Below are 24,867 nucleotides of genomic sequence, written 5' to 3' on the forward strand. Positions count from 1 at the left end.
CGCCGCGTCCCGTGCCTGACGGATGTAAAAAATATTTCACTCCTCGAACTCATTCGGCCGTGCCGTTGATGGTGGCGTTCTTGAATGGCTCAACCGGCTGTTGCTTGATTACCTCGTCTAAGCAGCCGGCACTCGCAGCCACGAAACCGAGGTAGGGTCTCTGGTCTTGAGTTAGTTCGAACTTGGGGAGCGGTATGGGCAGACTCACGCTCGGGTTGACGACTTGCGACTGGTACTCGGCATGGAATTGCGTGCCTGGTCTAAGTTAGAAACCGCGCCCCATGAACCAATGTCAGATGCCTGTACGAACCGACAAAGTAGGGATGGTCTTTGAGTTCAAAGATCTCCATCCGCTCGCCCGTCTCATCCTTGCCGACAAAGTGCAGACCGGCCTTCTCGAGCGTCCCGACCAGCTCAGGGTTGATCTCGTACCGGTGCCGGTGCCTCTCCTCGATGACTTCGACACCGCCATACAAAGCTCGGGCCCTTGACCACTCCGTGTCTTGCTGGAAGATGGTCTTGCGCAGACCTAGACGCATCGTGCCGCCCATTTTCTGCCGGTCGACTTCGGGCATGTAGATTACCACGCGGTCCTTGGCCTGTGCGTTGAATTCCTCCGAGGTGGCCTCCAGCATGCCGCAGAGATCGCGGGCGTACTGAATCGCGGCGACTTGAAAGCCGAGGCAGACACCGAGAAAGGGAATCCCGTTTTCTCTGGCCCACTTGGTGACCCGCATCATCCCCTCCGTCCCGCGATGACCGAAACCACCGGGCACGATGATACCGGACGCTGTGGACACGTCATGCCACGCCTTGTGGTACCTCGCTTGCGCAGGCCCGCCCCCGTTCGTGGGCTCGAGTTCCTCCGAGTCGATCCACATCAGATTCAGTTTCCGGCGGATCCGCATTGCCGAATGCTCGAGGGCCTTTACAACCGAAAGATAAGCGTCCTGGCATGTGACATACTTGCCCACGAGGGCGATCTTAAGTTCCTCCTGGTAAGTTGGAGTGACGATCGTCTTCCACATATTCCAGAGCTCCTCGCCTTGGGCTACCATGGCTGGTGGGATGGCAATCTTCTCCAGGGCCAGTCTGGACCGAAGCTGAGGGACGAGCTTTTGCTCGCTGAGGAGCAGAGGGACTTGGTAGATGGTTGGCATGTCCCGTACAACAATGACCTGTTCCTTCTCGACCTGGCAGTGGAGCGCAAGCTTGGAAACGGTCGCCTCGGCAAGTGGTGTTTCGCAACGGCAGGCGATCACATCTGGAATCAAGCCATGACTACGGATTGACTTCACGGCGTGCTGTGTCGGTTTCGTCTTCTGCTCTCCGTGTACGGTAGGGACGTAGGAAACGTGGATGTTCATGAAGTTGCCGCTACCGGCCTCGTGGCGCACTGTGCTTATGGTTAGCATCTTTCAAAAGCATGTATTAGGCAGAGAAAGTTCAATTTTTGGCACATACGTTGGGTGAGGGCCTCAATGAACGGCATCTGTCATGATGTCAGCGGCGCCGCATTTCAACGAGTTCCCGATTCCAAGGTTGCATCTCCATCCCAAAAGCCAAATCGGTAGACGTACGCTCTCAATGTCACCAATAGTTCCTCTGTTTGAATACCAAGTCAGTAACAGGACCTTCGCGGTATAACTACGCCGACCCCTCGACTTCGAACACATCCTCAATTGATTTGAGAAGAACTCACCCGAGTTCAATGATGCAAACGTCAGGCTCTTCGGATGAGCCGTCAACCGGAATCTTCGAGACTCTCCTGATCCAGTCTTTGATCGAATCGGTAACATGTGGCACAATCTGGACTGTCTTGCCGAGGTAATCGCCTCGACGCTCCTTCTCGATGACATTGAGGTAGACCTTGCCCGTCGTGATGTTGTGTTCGCTAGTGAGGCGAACTGAGAGATATCTCTCGTAATTCCCGAGGTCCAGGTCTACTTCACCGCCTGCGGATGGTTAGATATCTGCAGCAGTCCCATGGATGTTGCGGATCACGAACCAGAGCACAAAACGAAGCATTCGCCGTGCTCGGCGGGGGCCATGAGCCCCGCATCGACCGATACATAAGGGTCAATCTTAATGCAGCTGACACGGAGGCCGAGAGTTTTCAGGAGCTGTCGCCGATTCCGTTAGACCCAAGACCCCATTTGCTTTTTGCTTTGCAAGGCGGGGTATCTACGGACCAGGCCCGTGGAAGAGGCGATGATGCCCTTTCCAACCCCTGCCACCCGTTAGCCACTTTGCGATCTGGCGGCGCGCCGCGCGTCGGGGCTCCATGGAAGTACCTGAAATGACACCGCCAGTGACGAGGACGTAACGCATCTTGAACGATCGATCGGGTTGCAATGGGAGGGCAGGGAATATCGGATCGAGAGCGTTAACGGTTGACGGGTGTGAAAGAGAAAATTTTCGACGCGACGCGACGAGAAGCCCTCGAAAAACTTAAGGTGCGGGGCAGAAGGGGCTGCATGATAGGAACCCACTGTCGCCAATCAATGTCAGGGTCTCTTGCGCCCCCCCGTCAGCAGCCCCACCGGACGTTCAGTCGTTCGCCTGGCAAGAGGCAAGGCTGCCACCGTTTCCCGGTCGGGCTGACAACTCCGGCATCTCCACTGCTGATGGCTACTGAGATACGAAGGACCGGTAAACATGGATCTCATGAAAACGAGTCGATGAAACACATGTACATCCACGAAGCCCTATGAACCTTCATCCTCTGGAGTCCCCGTAACCTTCCCCAGCTGCCCAGACAGATAGGTTACTGTACGGTAGGTAAGGCCGTACCCCACCATCCGGCTTCGCGATCCACAGCGGACGCTACCTGTTAGCAGGCGAAGTTTTAGGACGTGGAGCCGTATTAACGTTAGGAGCTGCCTCCTCCTCCTCGCCAAAGAATTTCAGGAAAGTCGAACCTCACACTACTGTGGTAGTAATTTAAGGTAGCCGGTGTCAGGTAGGTAGGTAGCAGCGGTTCGAGCAACAAGGTGTTAACTCAAATTTAAAATAGAAGAATGGAAAATGTGAGAGTGAGAAGAGAGACGAAGTGGAGAAAATGGAATAACTGAAGGGAATGAGATAAGGTACGATACGGGTTATTGTGTTCCGTCATGAAGGGGGTTATCGTGTAGATGCGTGGGCCGAGGACAGGACGAAATCCAGTCGACTGTCTCCCCTTTCAAGGTTCTTTTATTGTTTCGTCCAAAATGGTAAGAAGAGGAAGAAGACGAAGAATCCGAATGCCGTTGTCCCTCAGGTAAATATTACGTCCCGTTGACACCGATGTTCTTTGTATCGCCTTTTCTTACCTGGCCAAAGGGAAGTGGGACTTCCATCACAAAGTCCAGACTCGATCTTCTCTTCTCTCTACTCTACGCTCCAGGACTTGAGGTGGTGTACGACCTGACCTCCGGCTCCGAGCCGCAGTGGCTCCTCCTCCTAACCGGTACCGAACACCAACCGCTATGCCGTGGCTACGTCCGCAACTCTCTGTATGACCAACCAAGCCTGGGACTGGCGTACTCTCAACGAGAGTGTCTTACGTAAACGGTGACGCCGAGAAGCCAGACCCCAGCAACGCAACAGCGGATGATTACGCTGCGCTGGCGGCGGTGCGTGAGAATGGTGGAGAGGTGATTCTGTATCACGGTTTGGCGAACGGGCTGGTGCATGCGAGGTTGTCCAAAGTTTATGACAACCGGACAGTGGCTGCGCTCGAAGAAGAGGGAGGGTATGGCGGGGAGGGGGTGACGGATTTCTTTAGGATGTTTCTCCTCCCTGACACGGACTATTGTTGGAGCTCAGCTCTGGGCTATAGAGGCTGCGTTCCAGGCGGGGTTCTTTCGCGCGGGTGTAAGGTCGGTGCCTGGGTTGAAGGATGCTGGCCCCTGGGCACGATGCCCTCCTATCGTACCTAGGGGGACTGGGTCAAGAAGGACTGGGTCAAGAAGGGTGGGGTGATGGAGAACATTGTTGCCACCGCATGGAGGAGCCAGTTCGATCCTACCTCAGGCGTGAAAAGGCAGAGACCGGGTTGTGGATGGTCGAGGAAGGCGGTGTTAGATGGGGTTGGGAATGTGGATAATGCTGCGAGTTGGGGACGCCCGGACAGAGTGTAGAGAGCGGTTTAAACTCTTCAAGCTCGCGATGTACTCCCGCCTCGAGCTCAAAGGTAATTGCATCTACATGCGCTGACATGGGCTTACATGGGTTGGTGCTGTTCTACGTTCTCATCCGCATTCGACCGCAATCTCACAGTAGGCACAGTCACTTGGCGTGCTTCTGAATCCCAAGATGTTACGTTACAGCTAGGCTAGCTGTGGCTTCAACGAACCAGACTCAGGGACCACGTTGCTTGGACGGTGCTCAAAACTGTGCAAAGGAGAGGCCGGGCTGGTGGCACTGTGGCAGAACCTGCGCTGTGTTTATTATTGTGCATCACATAGCTGGAGGTCAACCGGCTTACCTTATATACCGATTCCCCGGACCCAAGCTCCAACGAAGACCGAGCTTCTCTCGTGGACACTGGTGCTTAGCTCAGTGGTCATGTGGGAGCCAGATTGGTCCCGGCCTACCCTCACGGCAACGCGTAGTGGTTACCGGTTCGATTCCAATCTAGGACACAAATAATTTAGTCCTTCGGTCGCCCTTATACCGAAGAAAAGCCATTCGGGCCTTTCGTAGCCAACTACCCCCCTTCCCTTGGGGAAGGGGCATAGGGGTGAGCTTACACTTTTGCACCCTCATCCTTTTCATCATTCCAGTCAATCACACAGACAAGAACAGCCACCTTCATTGGGATTCTATCATGCACTGCAGTTTCCTCGTGATCCAATGTCTTGAGGAATGGAGTAGCCACCCCGAAAGATTCATCAACTTTGTCATGGCACCCGCTGTCTCTCCGATTCGTGTGGATCAAGCTGGTACTCTTCGTTACAGTCGCCGTTGTTTGCAGTCTTAGTCTTACGGGATCCCCTTCTTTCCTCTGACATTTTCTCCCTGTGATGCCATGTCTCTTCCCCGAGACATGGTGGGACCATCACGCCGCGAAAGAACGATTGAACCACAGCGCTCCAAAGTCCGGGCTTTGGTGTTTTTATTGGGCCGAAGAGAAGGCCGTGCACCTCACACCAATGTACTGAGGTTGAAGAATACAATGCCTGAGCGAGCCGCAACGAAGCTTACAGCTTATACAACCTCACCTCCTGACCACCGCTTTCCCTCAAGAGCTTCCGGTTTCTGTACCCATACAATATCCTCAGCCCAATACTCCCAATGACAACCACGAACAGCACAGCTGCATTCACCCAATGCCCAGTCGGGTAACCCCGTTCCTTCTCTTCGGCCTTGTAGATAAACACTCCCGGCATTTGGCCTATGCCTGCGCCGAAGCTAACGTTGATAGCAATAGCCAGCCCCACGGACGCGGTCGAGTAGACGTTGGACGTCAGCCAACCCAGCATTGGCGGGATGCACGCAAAGGAGCCGGCCGAGGCAACAATGAGGCAGCCGTAGCGGTGGAGGTAGGCGTCGGCCGGCAGCAGCGCGGATGCCATGAAGCCAACACCACCAATCAGGGCAAAAGCGGCGCTGTGCAACCCACGAGCGTTGAAATGGTCTGCGGAGTAAGAGACAAAGATCTGCGTCACTGCACAAGGCGCCGAGTCAGCTAGTGAGAAACGGAATGAGGAAAAAGGGAGAAGCTTAGCCTACCATAGGCCGCCGCGTAAGGGGGAACTGTCATCAACTGCGCCTGCAGATCGACAAAACCCAACCCGGCCGTGATAGACGGCGTGAACAGCGACAGGGAGCTGAAGGGCACCGAGATGCAAAAATACACCAGATAATGGCCGTACAAGCGCCAATCGGTCAGCGTCTCCTTGGCATCCTTCCAGGTCATGCTGCGGTGATGGCTCTTGCTCCCCTCGAGTCTAAGCCTCTCCAGCGCAATCTCCCTCTGCCGACCCTTCAGAAAACTTTCTGGGTAGTCGGGCAGGAAGAACCACACCAACACCGCCGAAGCACACGACGGCGCTCCCTCGATAATAAACAACCACCTCCACGCGGCCAGCCCCCGCGCCATATTCATATGCCCAATACCATACGCGATCGCACCACCAAACGCACCCGCAAGCGTGGCGCTGGCAAGAATGATCGCCACGCGCACGCTGCGCTCGTCGTTGCGGTACCAGAACGTGAGGTAATACACCAGGCCTGGAAACAGCCCCGCCTCGACCGCACCAAGCAGGAACCGTACACCGGCCGTCGCCGCGAAAGTGTGGACGCCGCCCAGGCCCATGGTGATGGCGCCCCACGAGAACATTAGAAAGGCGATCCACCGCGACGGCCGGAGCTTCTTAAGGAGGATGTTGGACGGCACCTCGAAGACAAAGTACCCGACCAGAAAGACCATGAGCGCCACGTTGAACTGGTGTTGCGTGGCGCCGATCTCGGTCTGCATGTCGTTGTGGGTGCTCGAGTTGAGGATGCGGGCGTTGCCGATGTTGGAGCGGTCCAGGTAGCAGAGGAAGTAGATGGCTGCGCAGAGCGGCAGGATGGTTAGGTCCTGGTGCCAGAGCAGCGCGCGCTCCTCGGCAGCGGTGTAGGTTGTTATGACCGCTGTTGAGCGAACCTCCTTCATGGTGCCGGACTCGATGTCCTTGTCCTTAAGCCCATCGTGGCCCGCCTTCTCGAAGCCGGCCGAGCCCTCGTTGATGGAACCTGTCGCCATGTTTTGGTGCCACCTCGGGCGTTCCGGGTATACAAGATACGTGAGAAGGAACTGGTACGTCGAGGGGATGATGGACGGAAAGCTCAAGAGGTTGAGGAAGGTTTACTTATACATAGTACATCTACGGAGTATTTGTGGGGTGGAACGAGAGGAGCAAGTGAACATTGTTGGGACGCGGCCCTCAAAATGGGAAGATCTGCATGACTAGACTGGCCAGCAACAAGTGTTCACTGGGTAACGTCGTAGCCCATGTAACACGGCAAGCCGAGAGCAGCGGCCGAATGCGGGGTCTCCACAGCGCGGCCTCATCAATGTTGGAGTCGTCCCTATGGCGAGACGGCCCTCGACGACGAATCCGGTATGGTATAACCAGTTGTACGGTATCCGCGGACAACAAGGGACGTTGACCTGCCTGTTTTGTCAGAGAAGCGGATTTGCTCAGTCGGACATAACTGTTCACAGGACTTCGATGGATCAGAAAGGGAGCGGGGTTATTTTAGTCCGTCCGACGAACAAATATACCAGCGGCAGACTTCACACACCACATTCCAGGATAATATGGGGGGAAGGCGCACGAGGGTGTAGGGCCAATCCGCTGATATATGTATTAACCTCCAAAATGTGGTTGTGTGGGCTCGGGAAATGGCGGTCGACTGGCTGGGACTCTGGGAGGAGGAGAGCGGGGCTTACCAAAGACACCAGATGACCGAAGGGATGACCGACACCTGCAATCCCTAATGTTTGTGAGCTGCTTTTCGGGTCGGATCCTGGATGGTTGCATTTCAAGAACATGGATGTCACCTTTTTAAAGTTCAGATGTGCGAAGCAGTTTGATTGGCCCGTCCGGTTACTTGATGAGGTTGCGGCAAGCCTGTGTGATGGGGTTCGGCAATTGCAAACTTCCAAGGTTGCCTCCAACTCTAATCCGTACCGGCGTGCTAGTGCAGAACAATCCCAGAATCGGCATGTTCCGAATCTGCTTGGTTGAATCGAGTTACAATCATGATCATTCAAGAAGGGCAGGTGCGACACACGGGTCAAGTAACCGCTCAGCTTCCCAAGGGACCCTTTGTAATCATCATTATATAGGTATATAGATAACGTAGGTGTATAGCGAAAGTTACATACATGCGAACGTTACACTAAACTACACCAATGCGATATTTCACTTCTACACCCACTTCCTCCACAACCTACCATGCCTCAGAAAAATGACGAAAGCCAAATTATCTTGGCCCTCCAGGCTCTTGAGAATGATCCTAAATTAAGTCTTAGAGCTATAGCTCGGATCTTTTCTATAGACCTAATGAAGCTAAGCCGCCGTCGACGCGGTCAGTAGTCACGATACGACATTCAAGCCAACTCTCGGAATTAACCAATTTAGAGGAATCTATCATTATTTAATATATCCTCGACCTAAACGTTAAAGGATCTTCGCCCCGCTTGTCTAGTATAGAAGAGATAGCTAATTAACTGCTTGCTGTCACGGCAGGTTGCTCCTCGGTGTGGCCGAGTGGAGCACGCGCTGCGGCGCGCCTGCGTGAACGCGTATATGAACCACAGAGTCGCAAGGTCGGGGGACTTGCGATGTCGGCGTCCTTTTGGAAGGTGCGAGTTAGCCGAGTGGTTCAGGTAGCTCAATCCGTCACACTATACCTAGGTTTTTAAGACCCTAAACAATCTAATAGAAGCCTTCTTATAGTCCACCCTTATTAAGAATCGAATTGCCTAGTATTAAAATAGCTCCCTAACCGAGATTTTAAGGGCGGTTGATATATTTATAAAAGGGATAACGTATCTTATAAGCGAGCGAGACATATAAGCGAGCGAGACACTAAGTTCTTGGCACGACGCGTCCTTCTTCAACCACCCCCAACAGCGCGTTTTTCCTATAACCAAGAATGTCTTCCGCTTCAAAGGAAGCTAGGGTAATCTTGGCCCTTCAAGCTCTTCAAAATGACACGAAACTGAGCCTCCGAGCCGCGGCCAAGCTCTATAACGTACCAGTTTCAACCCTCGGCCACCGACGTACCGGCCGAGCTGTACGACACGATCTTCCAGCTAACTCGCGGAAGCTCACCGATCTAGAAGAGAAGGCTCTTATTTAGTATGTAATTGAGTTATCCGAGCGAGCTTTTCTACCAAGACTCCGTAGTGTAGAAGATATGGCCAACCAACTGCTATGTATACGCGACGCGCCCCCTGTCGGCAAGCTCTAGGCCCATAACTTTGTCAAACGCCAGCCAGCCCTCCGTATACGTTGGTCGCGTCGATACGACTACCAGAGGGCTAAGTGTGAGGATCCAGAGGTCATTGGCGAGTGGTTTGCACTCGTACGGAATACTAAGGCCAAGTACGGTATTGTAGATGACAATATCTATAACTTCGACGAGACTGGGGTTATGATGGGCATTATCTTTGTAGGCATGGTGGTTACGACCTCTGATGGCCGTAGTAAGGTAAAGCTGGCCCAGCCTGGCAACCGCGAGTGGGCAACGGTGATCTAGGGAGTTAATGCTCTTGGCTGGGCCATCCCTCTGTTCATCATCTTGGCCGCATAGTACCACCTCGCTAACTGGTATACCGAGTGCAACCTCCCAGCCGACTGGCGTATCGCAACTACCGACAACGGCTGGACGACTAATGCTGTAGGCCTGGATTGGATCAAGCACTTCGACTACCATACAGCGCCCCGGGCAAAGGGCAAGTACCGGCTGTTGATCCTCGACGGCCACGACAGCCACCACTCGACCGAATTCGAGCTCTATTGCCAGCAGAATAATATTATCACGCTTTGTATGCCTCTGCATTCCTCGTACCTCCTCCAGCCACTCGATATTAGCTGCTTTGGGCCACTGAAGCAGGCGTACGGTCGCTAGGTTGAGGACTTGATGCGCGCATATATCAACCACGTGAGCAAGCTCGAGTTCCTCTGCAGCTTCCGCGAGGCCTTTTTCGCCTCGATGACGGGGAAGAATATCCAGGGTAGCTTTGCAGGTACTGGCCTTATACCGTACGATCAAGAGAAGGTACTATCTAAGCTGGATGTAAAGCTCCGTACACCAACGCCCCTGAACTCGCGGGCCAGCATACCACAACCTTGGGTATTCCAGACGCCATATAACCCTCGAGAAGCCAACTCGTAGTCAATGCTCATCAAGACTCGTATTGCCAACCATCAAAATAGCTCCCTAACTTCGATGTTGGCTGCTATAGACCAGCTTACCAAGGGTACGATGGCTATGATGCACCAGGTGGCCCTCCTTTAGGCAGAGGTGTCTTCGCTCCGCAAGGCTAACGAGGCGCTAAGCAAGCGCCGGAGAGCCAAAAGAACACGCGTACAGCTTAGAGGATCGCTTGCAGTATAAGATGCAAAGGATCAACTGGACCAGAAGGCCGTGGTTGGGGAGGTGGCGCAAGAAAAGGAGCAGGATAGTGGTGGTACAGGGGGGGCTCGTACGAAGGTTCGGTGCTGTAGTATGTGCGGCAAGCCTGGCCATAATGCCCGTATGTGCCAGGAGGTTGCAGAAGGGTCTGATTCAGCTGTCTCTGATGTAATTGTAGTTGGTTCCTAGTGTTGTTGCGTTGCAATTGAGGATAGTTGTTATAGAGTGGTGGAGAGTGTCTTGCTCGCTTATATGTCTCGCTCGCTTATAAGATACGTTATATGTTCATCTCGCTTATAAGATACGTTATGTAACCTTCACTATATACCTAAGTTACGTTAGTGATATTATCAAGCTGAACATGCTGGAGCTAACTTAAGGTAACTACCTAGGTACCTAGGTAGGTAGTCAGTCAGTTAGGCTTACCCAAGCTCTTATTAGTGCTACGTCTTTTTCTGCACTGTTGAACAATTATTGCATCACCACTTTTTCAGTATGCTTGGGTGTCTGCATAGATTCCCTGCAACCCACACTTGTCGGTAACCAGCTGAGCCAGCCCCGAGTTGGCTTGTGCTTAGCTGGCTCAACATCACGCAGTGCACTACCTGATGGATGGCGTATCATCGTCCAAAATCAATAAAAGCGCTCAAGGCGATTATTTGGATTTCAGCTGCCCATCGCCGAAGAGACGCCATGTTTCCGGAGTTTCCTAATTTAGCAACACGTTGGTAGGTAACGCAGCAGTGGCAGCACACCCGCCTGCCATCATCTTGGCTGAGCTTCCAGCAATCAGCGTCATCGCAAAGTCCGCCAACTGCCTCGCTAAGCGCCGTGGCTGGGTGTGAAACAGCCGGCTGAAAAAGGCTGCACGCGCATACCGTATTTACCCGGCCGAGTTGCGATGTCCGGAATCTCCTTGTTCGCGTTCGACGGGAACACTTCGGACATTTTATTAGCATCACGCAGCACGCTAGGTTTCATATATCAACAATCACATCGTCTACGAATCGACTCTTCCTTCCAACAACCCCAATTCCTCAGATCTTCTTCCATGATACGCAACCCTAAGTCTCTACCTAATCAAGAGACACAAGATGGAGAATCCCGCCTCGACGCCCAAAGTCGTTCCCGACGTCAGCTTTTTGGCCGAGCTAATCAGCTCCGATTCGAGAGCCCTGCTCGACACCATCGACGGTCTCAAAAAGATCCAGGTTGGTGATGATAAGGTCAACCTACCCAAAGTAATCGTTGTTGGCAACCGGTCGTCAGGCAAGAGCTCCGTTCTCGAGGCCATTACCGGCATCCAATTTCCTATCGACCGCGCCCTGTGCACTCGCTTCGCTACTGAGCTCATTCTTCGTCGAGCGGACGAGATAGCCGTCAACGTCAGCATTCAGTATGCGGAGCGTCCGCCATCAGGGGCGCAAGGCGGCGGCGGTGCACGCGAGCCATTCCATAAGGCTACATTCGACGAAGATGCACTCCCCAACATCATCAGAGAAGCGAAGGAGAGAATGGGCATCTGCGACAACGGAACCCAGAAGTTCTCCAGGGATGTTCTGCTTATCGAAGTTGCCAGACCTGACGTTTATCCACTCACTCTCGTCGACCTCCCGGGGATCTCCCACAGCACAGCGGCGGACCAGAGTCTGGAAGACCAATCGATTGTCAACCAGCTTATCGAGAGCTACATGAAGAAACCCAACTGCATCATTTTAGCTGTCGTGGCTGCAAATGATCATCTGGTGGACCAAAAGGTCCTGCAAGAAGCCAGGAAGCACGACCCGAAGTGGGAGCGTACCATCGGAGTCATCACCAAGCCCGATCTGCCCTGCTCCCACGAGCGAGAGTACCTTGACCTTGCAAACGGGCGGAACAACATGCACAGCGGTACCCTCGGTTGGCACGTGTTGCGGAATATGTCCGGACAAGAACGATCCTCAGGAGATGAGGATCGAGACACAATTGAAGAGCGCTTCTTCAAGAGTGGGACCTGGAGCTCTATCAACCCAGCCAACAGAGGTGTCAAGAGCTTGCGCAGAACCCTCAGCAAGGCAATTCTTGGTCAAATCAAGACGTGTCTGCCAAAGCTCATTCAAGACATTAAAAACAAGCTGAAGATCCGCCAGGAAGATCTCGCCCGGCTGGGAAAAGCAAGATCCGGCACGGAGGAGCAGCGGTCCTATCTTCTCGGAATCGCCGACGAGTATCAGCGGTTAGCTCGCGATGCCATTGAGGGACGGTACCGAGCCAACCCGGGTTTCTTCGGAGGCATTGGTCAGACCGCAACAAAACTACGCGCCGAGTTACGAAACAGAAACCGAGCGTTCCATGTCATCATGGAAACCAACGGCGGACGGTTCAGGATTCTGCGGGAGGGGGGAGATTATGCCAGTACCGAATTGGCCGAGCCCAATGACGAGCTCCCCGGGCATCTACGGCAGCTCATCAAAGAATACAGTATACGGGATCCCGAGCCGAAAGACGAGTCGACCCTCAAAGCGGATCTGCAATCGCAAGCATGTTTCAGCCGAGGAGGAGAACTCCCCGGAGAGGCCGTCGAGGAACTCGCTCTGCAACTGTTCAGAGAGCAGATCGAGCCGTGGCACGACATTACCTGGATGCACCTCAGGGAAACCCTGAAGGTCGTCCAAGCGTTCGTACACCGGGCCTTCATTCACGTTATCGGGGCGGATGAGCAGGTTGAAGAAGCCATTCTTACCCGCTATGTAGACCCATTTTTCGACAAGAAAGAGGAGGATCTGAGGTGCAAACTGGAGGAGCTTCTCCTTCCTTATAGCAGTGGGTATGGGCCTCTGCTCGAGGCGGAATTTATCCTCGGAATGCGTAGCATGGCCGAACGCCGCCGACTCCAGCATGATCGCCCCAAGCGGTTGCAACAGCAGAGCTGTGGGGTTGAGTTTAGTCAGGGTGAATGTCTCAGTGAGGACAGGCCTCTCGCCTTTCGTGATTTGGAAGATCCAGAAAGAAATGAGTGCTGCACTGAGAAGGCAATTGACTGGATGACCGTGTACTACGAGGTGAGTCAGCACTGATTGAGTACTTTGAACTGAGGACAAGACAGTTCTGACCCCTCAAAATCAGATGTCGCTCAGAACCTTCACCGACAATATCATCAACCTAGCAGTGGAGGGCTGCCTTGTCCGCGATATCCCAACAATTCTGACCCCGAGAGATGTTTGCGGAATGGCACCCGAGACGCTGGAGGCGTTGGCTTCGGAATCGCAGGAATCCCGAAGCCAGAGGCAGTGGCTCGAACGAGAGGTTAGGATCCTGCAAGAGGGACTTCGCGAATGCCAGAGACACGAGAGGAGAAGCCTTCCAAGTTAGTGCATGGTCATTGAGTGGTGGCTGCTTATGCATAGCAGATCTGACCTGATGTTTCTGTTATCTATTCAGTGCGACCTACCACTTCGGTGCATCTTTTCTCTGGTGCTGGACCCGGACAAACAAAGTCGGGTAAGTTCCACGTGGTTTGACCTTCTGCGAGACAAGATAGCTAAGTATATGGCGCAGCTACTGCAACGCCATCATCTGCACCGACTTCAGCTCCAACTCCCACACCGCTGCCCACAGCGGCCACCAAGCAGCAGCCGACTAGCATCCTTCGCGACTTAGAGCCGCAGGCTTCAAGAACGTCGTTTCCACCCCGGCCCGCCGGCCAGGGTCAAGAAGCCGGCTCAGCACCCTTTGGGTCCGGTCCCGCACCCGAGAAGCCCCTTTCCTCATTTGGCAGCGCCCCTGCTACCACAAAGCCTGTGGCTACGTCTGTGTTTGCTACCACCGCCACGAGACCACAGGACGGAAATATTGCTGGCCCAACTGGGAACGACTCAACCGGTAGAAACATCTTTAGCACCACACGTACTCCCTTTGGAAAGACCTCAACTCCTAGCACCGGATCTGGTTTTTTTGGAAATCCCTCAACCACCGGCGCCACAGCTAGTCTATTTGGAGGTGCTTCGAATACCAGCAGTACACCTGGTCTATCCGGGAACCCTCCCAAGACTAGCACCGGATCTGGTCTGTTTGGAGTTCCCTCAAATACTAGCACTATACCTGGTCTATCCGGGAACCCCCCTAAGACTAGCATCACAGGTGGTCTGTTTAGTACTGGCATCCCATCTGATCCGGTTAAAGCTTCCACTCCTGGATTTTCTTTGGGCGTGGTCACCAGTCATCAGAACACGGACAGCCGCGGCGGGCAGAACGGGCACTGGGGTGCGTAAGCTTTGCTTCCAGTCAGCTAACCCTCCTCTTGCAAGTCTCTGACACGTGTAAAGCAAACTGGTCCGAGAGAGAACGGATGCGAGATGCGATACGGTATGATGGTATCGATACCGTACCATTGTCCTCGTTATTCTTTGGGGCGGTTGTGCGTGGAGACCGTGAAGGAGACTGCTGGTTTGTCAACATCTGCTGCGAAAAAACATATCAAGATTTCTCACCGGAAGAGCTGAGGTTGAAGAATTTCGGCAGTTTTTTCTATAGACGTTGAGAGGTACAATTTTGGAGGTACTGTAAGCTTACGGGGAAGTGTTCTGCTTTTGTCTCCCTGATCCTTTGTGTCGCGCGATGCACAGTCACACTGTTCGGTATCCGATTGTTGAAGTGTTGCTGTACACAGTAAGACGCCGTCGATACCGTACCAAACTGTATCTAAACACCGCCACGTGGTAGAGTTTGTCTGATAACATTATCAACTCCGTGAGTGATAAACCGCCCATCTTTGATGTGCCAGGTGAGATACGCAATGCCATCCAAAGTGCAATATATATATCCCGATCCAGAAATATCTCTGAAGACCAAGGTTCTCCTAGGGCGGCTGATCGCCGCTAGCCACGTTTATCCGCCAAATCAGGAGCGTCTTGATTACCTTAACAAACCCGGCCCCGACAGATGAAATGCCGGCATATGACAACGCAAAGCAACTATAGCGAGTAATGGGTCTCTGATAGGCTTGAATCTGTCTTCTGGTGGGTGTTACAAAGGAGTGTGACCGAAGGACATCAAGCACCAGCTAGCCCCTTTTTGGATAGTCAGTAGGCATGGTCCTTGGGCTACACCGCGCAAGGCTTAAGATTCAAGTCTCACACTTACTGGTAAGGAGAGACATGGCATTCTGGGAGCGTAATAACTGGTGTTTCGAGAAGGCCGATCTCTAAGGAAAGGGGATATCATCTGCCCTAACATCATACCCAAAGTAACCGGAAAGCCTAGGTAGTACCTACCTAGCATAGTAAAGAACACACGAAAGAAACAACCCAGTATTACTAGAGTAGTAAATTCACTCAGTCCAAATCAAAACCCCAGTCCCCAACCCCCCTCCCCGCGCAGCCGCCCTAACAGCACAAACAAAACACGGGCCCCCAGCCCGCCGAATGACCGCGTTGCGCCCACGCTCCGAACACCACGCCCGCGCCAACACCTCGGCCCCCTTGCCCGTGGCATTTATAACCATGACGGGCGCCCGATCCGCCTCGCCCTCGCCGTCACCCTCACCCCCATTCATTAGATCGTCCATCTCGGGGGTATGCTCCTTCAGCCGCTCGACGGGCCAGATATTCTGGTAGTAGCGCAGCTCGCGCATGTGGACCTCGTGGGAGGAAGAAGAAGCACCACTACCCTTGGGTCCTCCTGGGTGGCAGGGCGGCGGGGTGACGAAGACCGGGTTGGTGTAGAGCTTGTAGACGATGATGGGCTCAGGGGAGTTGTCGTCGCGGCGGAAGGCAATGCTGGCTCGGTATTCTGTTTCGTTTTCAATGTCTAGGAGTGCTGCGTCCGAGGAGGGGGATGCGGTAGCGGTGGTGGTGGCGGCGGCCTTGTGGGCGACGTCGGTGCGCAGGGGCAGCTTGGTCAGCGTGATGGAGTCGATGGAGCAGGTGCTAATGTCGCGCACGGGCGGTTCGGGGATGATCCATTTGGACGGGTCCTTCATGTCGGCCAGGTAGGGGTCGATTTCCTCGTCGGGCTGGATGCGCGTGGCCGAGTAGCGGTCGTGGTGGCCGCCGCCCCCGAGGTCGAGCACGCCGTCGGCGGCGGACGCGGAGGACTTGTGCTCGACCGTGGCCACGCGGCGGGTTTTGATGCGGATGTGCCGCGGTTTGGCTGGTAGAGGCGGGTCGAAATCGACCTTTGGGCAGGGCCCGATCCAGCCGCAGAGCGAGACCACGCCCGGCAGGCAGCCCAGCACGCGGCCCAGCACCGTCCTGACGCGCCAGTACGAGCGCGTGGGCAGCGAGAGGCCGCACTCGTAGTAGTGGGCGATGCCGACCTTGTCGCGGATGCTCGGCGTGCAGAGGACGAGCGCGGTCATGATCTTGAAGGCGAACCACTTTCCGGGCAGGGTGAGCCCGAAGAGCCAGTCGTGCAGGTGGATGTTGATGGTGCCTCCGCCGCGGATGGTGGCGTAGGCGTCCTCAGCATAGTCGCGCACCTCGTTGATGTACGGCCACTTGATGCGCTCGGCGAAGAGGAGCAGGCCCTCCACCTGCTGCTCGTGCACGAGAGAATGCAGCTCTGGCGTCTTGCCCATGATCTCCCAGTCCTCGTCGAGGAACGCAGATCTTAAGTTGTGCGCCTTCTCGTCGTCGGCTTCCGTGTTGATGGCCTCGACCGCTTCCTTGATCCTCGTCTCGGCGTCGGCTAGCCCCTTGCGCATGGCAGGGGTTGCATCCCTGCCCGCGACTTGCAGGGCCATCTCGTATGCCTTCTTTGCCCGCTTGCCTTGTCCCTGCTTGAGAATGGCCAGGCCCATCCGGGACCACGCCTTGGCGTATTTGGGGTCCAGTTGGGTTGCGATGTAAGCGTCCTCCTCGGCCGCCTCGAACTCGTGCATCTCGATGAGCGCTGCCGACCGGTTGCATCGGTACACGGCATTGCTGAGGTCGATCTTGATGGCCTCGGTGTACAGATCGATGGCCTTCTGGTACTCGCCACGCTTCATAGCGTCATTGCCCTTCTCCTTGAACTCTTCCGCCTCGGCTTTCTCTTCGGCGGTGTCGGGTTTCTTCAGGCCCTCCGTGGGGATCTTCTGGTCGGTGAGGATGATCTCCACATGCTTCAGCCACAGGTCGGAGATGATGAGGTTGGCAAGAATCCGCTCTGTAAAGCCCGTGTAAGAGCGCCCGCCGTCTAGATGCTCCAGCCTCACGGCCAGCTCCCAGCTCAGGATGATCTGCCGGAGGAAGTTCCAGATGCCGATGAAGTCGTCGCTGGCAGGGCTCGCCCATTGCAGGCCGACGCTGGACTCGGTCAGGAAGTTGGCAAAGATGTCGGTGCGGTTCATGACGCCGTAGAGATCGCCGATCCAGCGGTTGGGGTCGTTGGCGTATTTCTGGTCGTAGTAGACGATGCCGAGCGTGCCGACAAACTCCTTGAGATTCAGCTCCTCCGTGGTTGGGCTCCATCCGAACTTGCCTGCTTTCTTCTGGATCTCATTCAGCCTCCGCAGCAGCGTGCACGCGCGCAGGACGGGGAGCTTCGAACTGTTGACCATGATCGTCTGGCTCCTCGGCTTGGTCTCCTCAAAGTCCCAGCACTCGAGTCCAAACCCCTCGACGGTGACGGTCCCGGGATTGGCGTTCTCCAGCTTGGCGTGGCTCTCCGGGTCAAGCAAGACGTAGTCTTCCGAATCGGGGGACTCGTACTCGGACCGCGGGGGCTTGCGTATGTACTTCTTCCTCTTGTACATTTCGAAGGCGGCGTGTGAGATGCCCACAAATCCCTTTTCCATGTCTTCCCACGGGGACGGCCAGTTCCGGTCTCGCTGCTCGCCGTCCCAGTAGACATGGGCCGTGACACGCGCCAGACCGGAATAGGGGCCAATGATGTGCGTGGTCAGCGCACCCGTGCTCTTTTTCCCGACGAACAGCTCCAGGTCCTCCAGCCGCTTCTCCAGCTCGGTCATCGCGGGTTCCGGCTGCTGCTGCTGCTGCGCGCCGCCGTCCTGGTTCTCCCGCTGGATCTCCTCGTCCGCTTCCTCCCGTTGCGCATCTGCGGCGTTGTCGACCGTGGACTCGCTGTCCGCGTCGCTCCGGGCCCGCGACGCCACCGACAGCAGCTCGGTTCTGGCCGACACGGTCACGCCCAGCTCGTCGAGCCGCATGCTGGCGCACTCGGACAGCGCGTCGTGCTCGCCGGCCGTGGCCTCCTGCAGCAGCGCGAGCTCGCGCACGCCGACGGCGGCGTCGATGTCGCTCCGCATGACCTGGGCGGCCCGCGCCTGCGCGTCGGGGAACAGGCTCTCGAGGCTGTCGTTGAAGCCGCGCAGCTCGGCGACGAGCGCCGCGAACTTGCTGCGGTCGCGCACGGCCCACACCGTCCGGCGAGCGAGCGGCGCGTCGCGCTGGCGGTCCCGCGCCACCCTGCGCAAGTTCTCGTAGGCGCGCTTGAAGACGCCCTGGAGGATGCGTTGTGTCTGCGACGGCGGCAGGCCTGCCGCCTCGTCCGATTCCAGGACGCCCGCGGCGGGAACCTGGCCCCTAGTGACGACGGGCTGCAGTCCGTAGCGCTCCTGCAGGACCGTCGTGTTTTCGAATGCGTGCTGGATGCATCCCAGCAGACGCAGCACGGCGGTGCGGATCTCCTCGCGGTTGAGGCGTGGATCCAACTTTGCATTGTTTGGATCGCTAGTAGATGATGCGGGGGTGCTTCCAGGTGTTGTAGTTGTAGTTGTTGTTGAGCTCCTGGTGGGCTCGTTCGAGTTGCCTGACACCACGAGGCTTTTGAGCCCGACGGCGTCGCCCCAGCAGACCAGCCGGACGCGCTCGACCTCGAATTTCACGTTGAGAATCTCGTAGTCCATGCCATACTGCCGCGTGGAGTCGACGAGCTCGTAGACAGCGACGGCCGTCTGCCACATGGCAGCGACGCCAATGGCGATGCCCGCAATGTCCGTCATGGCGATTCGCTGCTTTCAATCTTTGAGCTTCATGCTCTGCGTTCTCCGCCCTCCACAGCCCAAGACAGAACATTCCATGTTGAACTAAGGTAAGAAGGTAAGGTAGCTATTTAAGCATATCCTCGACGGTCAGCCCTGGCAAACCTCGGCCAAATACATGGCCGACTGGGAGCCTGCATGATGTGCCTCATGCAGCCCTAATGCACCACGATACACTAGGCTGTGCCGCACATAGCCACAATTGGCGGGTGGACTATTATTATTGAGAGTGACGGAGGGTGGATGGAGCGGAGCTGCGGAGGGAGCTGCTCTCCAGCCAGCCGGGACGCGCAAGTGCAAAGGCCAAGCCGGCACTAATAAGCTCGGTCGACAAGAACGTGTCTTCCCCCGCATGCCGATCCCGAACTAGCTCAGCATACCGCCCCCTTTTTCTGGTACCTATAGGTTAGCGAACTGTTTTGGGGCAAGGATGGTATATCTAACGTACTCAAGGGCTCTTGACTGCCTGAGTCTCCGAAAGCGTTTTATTCACTATAGTCTACATTGAAACACACTAGATGCTACTAAGGCATAGAGAGGAACTTCAGAATTCTCAACAACGTAATCAATGCAGGTCCTTGACACCACCTTACCTACTTACTAGTACTTAGGTACTATTCCTTTTTTTTTTTTTTCCGTCTGTTCTCTCCTCGACCGAAAGCGTACTTTCTTCGCATCATTTACGCTCGGCTCAGATCCCTTAGATTCTAGCAGGTCGATCTCCTCATCCTCAATCCACAGCTGACGCCGCAGGCCGTCCCAGAATGATTCCACATCTTTGTCACGGTGCCCGGGCTCTGACTCATTTATTTGATAGTCAGGCAACATGTCTCGCAGCTGGTCCATCAGAAGGTCCAGACTACTCGCCAACTCTCTTTCAGGTTGGTCGGGTTGCTGATCCATTGTTTGGGCTGGTGGCTTCCTGAACTGTTTCTGTTACCGAAAGTATCTTCAGACTCCCTATGTTTTCGGGACATGAGCTTGGTTTAAGTTCTTCGCTTGGGATTCTTTTTTCGTTGATAGTGACTTCGCCTGTTCATGTATTGATGACTTGCTCCCTACTTTGTCCATATCGCTCAATACAGAACGTGTTGAAAGGGTAAAAGGGATTGTCCTAGCACCCCTGTGGTTAAGAATGGCATTGTTCATCGGTTGGTTGCTGCAACATTGTTCGACCAACAACAGTCCCTAGGGTCACCTCAAGGGTAAGATATGTCCACATTGTTCATAAGTCTTGCACTCACTAACAAGTAACCAAAGCTGAGTAGGAATACTAGTATTTATAACCATGAATCTCTCATACCTCTCCATATAATCCGCCTTAATCCGCCTGATTCCTCATCATCTCGCTTTTACCCAAGTTTACTACTAGCAAATCAACCACAGCAGCAGCAGCAGCAGCAACCGTAACCGTCATCACAATGGACAGCTCGTCGCGTAACATCCACAAGCTGACCACCATGTGTCTCAACGTCATCCGCTGGGACACCAACGAGCAGTGGCGCAAGGCGCTGACCGACCTCGTCGCGGACGACGTCCGCGAGCGATACGTGCAGTACGAGCCCGTCGAGTACATGTGGTCCGAGCTCGTGCGGTTCCTGGTCCACCGCTTCGGATACAGCAGGTTCGACCACATCTTGGTCTTTGCCCAGTTTGGGATCAGGCACCCGGAAGCCAGGGAGGTGCCCAACGTGTACGTCTGGGAGTCGATTCTGGAAGAGATCGCCGAGAGCTACATCGTCGTGCCCGAGGACGCGGATCTCTACTTCATCATCGCCCCGCTGAAGCGCCCCGAGCCGCTGGCCCCGACCTTGACGCTCAACATCCTGTATCCTGACCGGTACGATGACCTGGAGTTGTTCGATCTTGACTCGCCGAGTCTATCTGAGGGTTCGTCTCCGTGCTCAGGCGCTCAGGAAGAGCTATCCCCTGGGCCGGGCCCGCGGATTGTCGAGATATTTGACGATGAGGAAGAGGCAATCGCCCCCCAGCCCTCGCGGGTTGTAGAGCCTGAAGCCGGGGGCATCCATTCACCGCCTCAGCCGTCTATCCAGCCGCTTGCCCATGATGACCTCCTCAAGATCCCCGAGCTCAGACTTCCGTCGCCCACGGCCCCAGCTCGGAGGACCGAGTTCGAATTCGAGGATATCGAGGATTATTCCGGGGATGAAAATGCCGTCCTTGAAGCAGTTGAAGCAGTCAAGATCACTCCTGTTCACCAAGGTGAAGACGGCTCTACGGACAGCGAGTTCCAGGGCCCGAATACGGCCGTATTCAAGCCAGCTCATGCCGTTGATCCCAGCAGCACCGCTAGCGATGTCCCTGTCAAGGCTCCATCCGACAGCGACTCAAGCTACAGTGACGGTGAGTCCAACGCTAACTCCTCTGCTACACCTATCTCGGCTAGCACTCCAGACCGCGTTTCTTCTACGGCAGGCCGGAATTCCGCGGCTGGCCGTGGCACCACTAGAGGTGGGCGTGCCGGGAAGCAGTCGTTGGCATCCGTAGCCTCAGGGAAACCTCCTGGTGCCACCGCGGCAAAGCAGAACACGCCCTCAACCCGGGGTGTGTCCGGTCCCAGGGGCCGCCCTTCCACGCGTGTCACCGCACCCAACCGTGGACGAACCAACGGCTCAGCCACAACCTCGAGGGCCACCCGACCCCAAAATACCGGAACCGTCACTGGCAGACCGCCCAACCGAGCCTCCTTCCACCTGGGGACAGGCACAACAGGTCTGAGCAGATCCAACGCCGTCAGACGACCGACCACCACCGGTGTTATTTCCCCTATCCGGACCAACAACAGCAGCAACCCCAACAACAAGCCAAGTACTAGTAGTACTGCCACTTCCACTTCCACTTCCACCAGCCTGGAAGCTCCAGCAATCAACAACCTCAAGATCGTCGACACACTCGGCGAGGCCGAGTACAACATCAGCAGCGCCGAAGACGACGACTACGGCACCGCAGACCTGGGCGTCGTCGACGCCTACGTCGGCAGCTACGGCGCGGGCGACACGCCGGCCGAGTGGCACGCCTGCCTCGACTTCTTCAGCGTCAACCTGGCCAAGTACCAGAAGCGGGAGGCCCTGCCGGCGGCCAACAACAACAACAACAACAACAACAACAACAACAACGAGGGTGTAAGTGGAGATCCGCGGAAGACGAAGAAGCAGCGGGTGCCGATGAAGAAGCTGCCCGGCATGTCGGTGGGGTTGTTCGACTACCAGCTCATGGGCGTGTTTAACCTGCTCAAGCTTGTGCTGGGCGACGTGTCGGGCGGCCTGCTGTGCGACGAGCAGGGGCTGGGCAAGACGCAAGAGATGTACGGCGTCATCGCGCTTGCGCATAGCCTGCGCCGGTGCAAGGCCGAGGTCAGGGCTGCTTGGAAGGAGGGAAAGAATAATAAGAATCATAATAAAGGCGGCACTGGCACTCCCCCTCAGGGCAAGAACAAGGTGGGGGCTGGTACTCCGAGCCAGCACAACCCTTCTGGGTCCGTGGCGGCGCGCTCGTGTCCCTTTGACGAGAGGTATGGCTTCCGGTGCTACTGCTACAACGAGCTAACACGGGAGTTAGCCGACCGACTGCCCGACGGCCCGAACATCATGGTAGCTCCGGCGCGGAACTGCGCTCCCATGGTGCGCGACGCGAAGACGAAGCTCGACACCAAGGTGTTCAAGATCTGGGGCTGTTATGACGGCGTCGACAAGGACGACAGACTGACCGGGGAGAACGTCAATGCCCTGCGCGCTACCGTCACGGGGAAGCAAGGCAATACCGGGCCCGTGTACCAGTACCAGGCTGGGGCCGGACAGAGCGACTACATCCTTGTCGTGTCGCCCGAGTACATCTCCCGCCTGAACACTTTATTTTCTGTTCTTGTGCTGATCCCGGACTCGGCTGAGATCACGAAAAGGAGCGCCCTCCTGCCTGGCATGGTCCTGATGGACGAGTTCCACGAGTATGCCATTGCCCGGGACGGCGAGGAGAGTAGAACTGTGGCCTGGCTCCAGCATCTGAAGAGGTGCTGCCTCGAGTCGCAACAGCCCGTTCCGCTGACATACTTTGTGTCCGGAACGCCCTTCGGTGAGACTCCGGCGGATATCCGTCCGGCCATCTCCCTCTGGGAGAAGGAGGATTGGCGTGACGAGTCCCATCCCCTGAACGGCGCCACTCTCGCAGCGTTCGACGACCTGACCAACACTTTCGATACCCTCACCGGGCTGCAGGCCAGCGGGAAGGTCGTGGCCAGGGCCGACATAGCCGACTATCGGCGCCGCCTCGACCAGGTCCTCCAGCACACGATGGTCCGCCGTCTGGGCACCGACCAGTTCCAGGGCCGCAACCTGACCGACATTGGCCCGCTCAAGGTCAACATCATCGACCACCTTCTCCCGTCCGCGGTGACATCCGACTTGCAATCGCTGGCCTTCCGCACGCGGGACCTCGCTATGGAAGCCGCCACAGCACAAAACATCCCCCTTCCGCAACTCCTGCGCAACCAGACAGGCGAAGCCCTCCTCCTCAAACTGCGCCTGGCCTCCACCTTCCCGGGCATCGCCTCTCCCACAGGGTCAGCCTTCACCTTCACCCCCTCCGAGCTGCGCACGCACCTCTCCGCCGCCAAGGGAGACGTCACCAAGACCCCTTACTTCCGGCACATCCCGGCCTGGTCAGCACACTCCCCCAAGCTGGAAACCATCTCCCAAACCATCCTCACCATGCTCGCCGACAGGACCCCGATCCCCGGCCGCCCCTCCACCCAAAAGAAGTACTGCATCTTCTGCCCGCTCGAAGCCGAAGCCATGCTCCTCCACGGCTACCTCCTCCTCCTCTTACGTACTACTACTAACAACAACAACAACAACAACAACAACAACAACAACAATCACCCAAAATACAAAGCCGCCACCACCGGCACCTCCTCCCTCAAACCGGTCCTACTACACAGCTCCCAGCCCCAAGCAGACCGCCAGGCCCTCCTCGCGCAGTTCCTGACCGAGGGCAACGCGCCACCAAACGTGCTGGTCGCGCCGCTCTCGCTCGCCGGCACGGGGCTGAACCTGCAGCGGGCGCGATACAGCACCGTGACGGGCCCCGCGTGGACGAAGCGCGAGACCCAGCAGGCGTACTACCGCATCCATCGGGTCGGGCAGGTGCAGGAGACCAGGCTGAGTCTGTTGGTGGGGAGGTGGAATCCGGCTGAGAGGTTTGTGCTTGCGGGTTATGAGGGGGGTCTGAAGGTAGAAGGAGGGGAAGGGGAAGGGGGGGACCAGGAGGAGGAGATGTGGGAGGTGGGGAATGGGTTTTGTGGTGGTGGTTGTGGTGGTGGAAAAGAGGGAGGAAAAGGGGTTTTGGTGGAGAGGCATCAGAATAAGGAGGAGGACTAGATTGGAAATGTGGGGGGGGGGAGGAGAAGAGGGGGAATTTCCTACTAGTCAGTCATGTTGTTCCAAGAGATTGTGCATGTGCAACAGGAATTGTTGATTGTTGTTAGCTTAACTAAGAGCTTAGATTGAAAACCAACGAGTCAAGAAAGATAGTATGCTGTGGATTTACCCTTCTTCATGGTGGTAAGACTGAGCAGACGAGAACTGATAGTGTATGTATCTTGGGTGTACGAGAAACAGTTGCCGTCTTCTACCCTCTTATGTTTTGGCAGCGTTTGGGGTAAGAGTTAAATTCAAGACTTTCTCCCACACCGGAGAGTGACCGTGACCCTTCGTCAACTTGTCATTGTGTTTCCAAAGTAAGGTAGTCAGTCGTGGCCTTCTGCCTTA

At 55.7% G+C, this 24,867-nt stretch overlaps 6 protein-coding genes across 6 annotated transcripts; 2 read left to right on the plus strand and 4 right to left on the minus strand.

Moving 5' to 3' along the window:
* Positions 1 to 49: 49 nt before the first annotated feature.
* On the minus strand, positions 50 to 2,331 carry B0T15DRAFT_495638 (CTP synthase N-terminus-domain-containing protein; the record flags this gene model as incomplete). Its single annotated transcript, XM_062867118.1, has 8 exons — positions 50 to 255; positions 311 to 1,396; positions 1,465 to 1,492; positions 1,581 to 1,605; positions 1,703 to 1,955; positions 2,009 to 2,123; positions 2,193 to 2,230; positions 2,295 to 2,331. 8 exons carry the CDS (start codon positions 2,329 to 2,331, stop codon positions 50 to 52), a joined length of 1,788 nt encoding a protein of 595 aa, XP_062718845.1.
* A 2,457-nt stretch (positions 2,332 to 4,788) lies between these two features.
* Positions 4,789 to 6,900, minus strand: B0T15DRAFT_262634 (major facilitator superfamily domain-containing protein). The gene is made up of 2 exons (XM_062863357.1): positions 5,719 to 6,900; positions 4,789 to 5,653 (listed from the first exon to the last, which is right to left on the minus strand). The coding sequence occupies exons 1-2, from the start codon at positions 6,734 to 6,736 to the stop codon at positions 5,187 to 5,189; spliced, it is 1,485 nt and encodes a 494-aa protein (XP_062718846.1). The 5' UTR covers positions 6,737 to 6,900; the 3' UTR covers positions 4,789 to 5,186.
* A 4,316-nt stretch (positions 6,901 to 11,216) lies between these two features.
* B0T15DRAFT_402728 (P-loop containing nucleoside triphosphate hydrolase protein) lies at positions 11,217 to 13,473 on the plus strand (the record flags this gene model as incomplete). The annotated part of the gene is made up of 2 exons (XM_062865176.1): positions 11,217 to 13,163; positions 13,228 to 13,473. The coding sequence occupies 2 exons, from the start codon at positions 11,217 to 11,219 to the stop codon at positions 13,471 to 13,473; spliced, it is 2,193 nt and encodes a 730-aa protein (XP_062718847.1).
* Positions 13,474 to 14,985: 1,512 nt separating this feature from the next.
* On the minus strand, positions 14,986 to 18,291 carry B0T15DRAFT_419917 (uncharacterized protein). Its single transcript, XM_062865532.1, has one exon. The coding sequence runs from the start codon at positions 18,248 to 18,250 to the stop codon at positions 15,431 to 15,433; it is 2,820 nt and encodes a 939-aa protein (XP_062718848.1). The 5' UTR covers positions 18,251 to 18,291; the 3' UTR covers positions 14,986 to 15,430.
* Positions 18,292 to 18,373: 82 nt separating this feature from the next.
* On the minus strand, positions 18,374 to 19,334 carry B0T15DRAFT_419920 (prion-inhibition and propagation, helo domain-containing protein; the record flags this gene model as incomplete). Its single annotated transcript, XM_062865533.1, has 1 exon — positions 18,374 to 19,334. A coding segment is annotated over exon 1 (672 nt), but the record flags the coding sequence as incomplete, so codon positions are not given.
* Positions 19,335 to 20,504: 1,170 nt separating this feature from the next.
* On the plus strand, positions 20,505 to 24,477 carry B0T15DRAFT_438236 (uncharacterized protein; the record flags this gene model as incomplete). The annotated part of the gene is made up of 5 exons (XM_062865865.1): positions 20,505 to 20,984; positions 21,180 to 21,332; positions 21,429 to 21,504; positions 21,577 to 23,926; positions 23,993 to 24,477. Coding segments are annotated over 5 exons (3,544 nt in total), but the record flags the coding sequence as incomplete, so codon positions are not given.
* Between the last annotated feature and the right edge of the window lie 390 nt (positions 24,478 to 24,867).

Source organism: Chaetomium strumarium, assembly GCF_033439665.1.
Source record: "Chaetomium strumarium strain CBS 333.67 chromosome Unknown B0T15scaffold_6, whole genome shotgun sequence".
NCBI classification, from domain to species: Eukaryota; Fungi; Ascomycota; class Sordariomycetes; order Sordariales; family Chaetomiaceae; genus Chaetomium; species Chaetomium strumarium.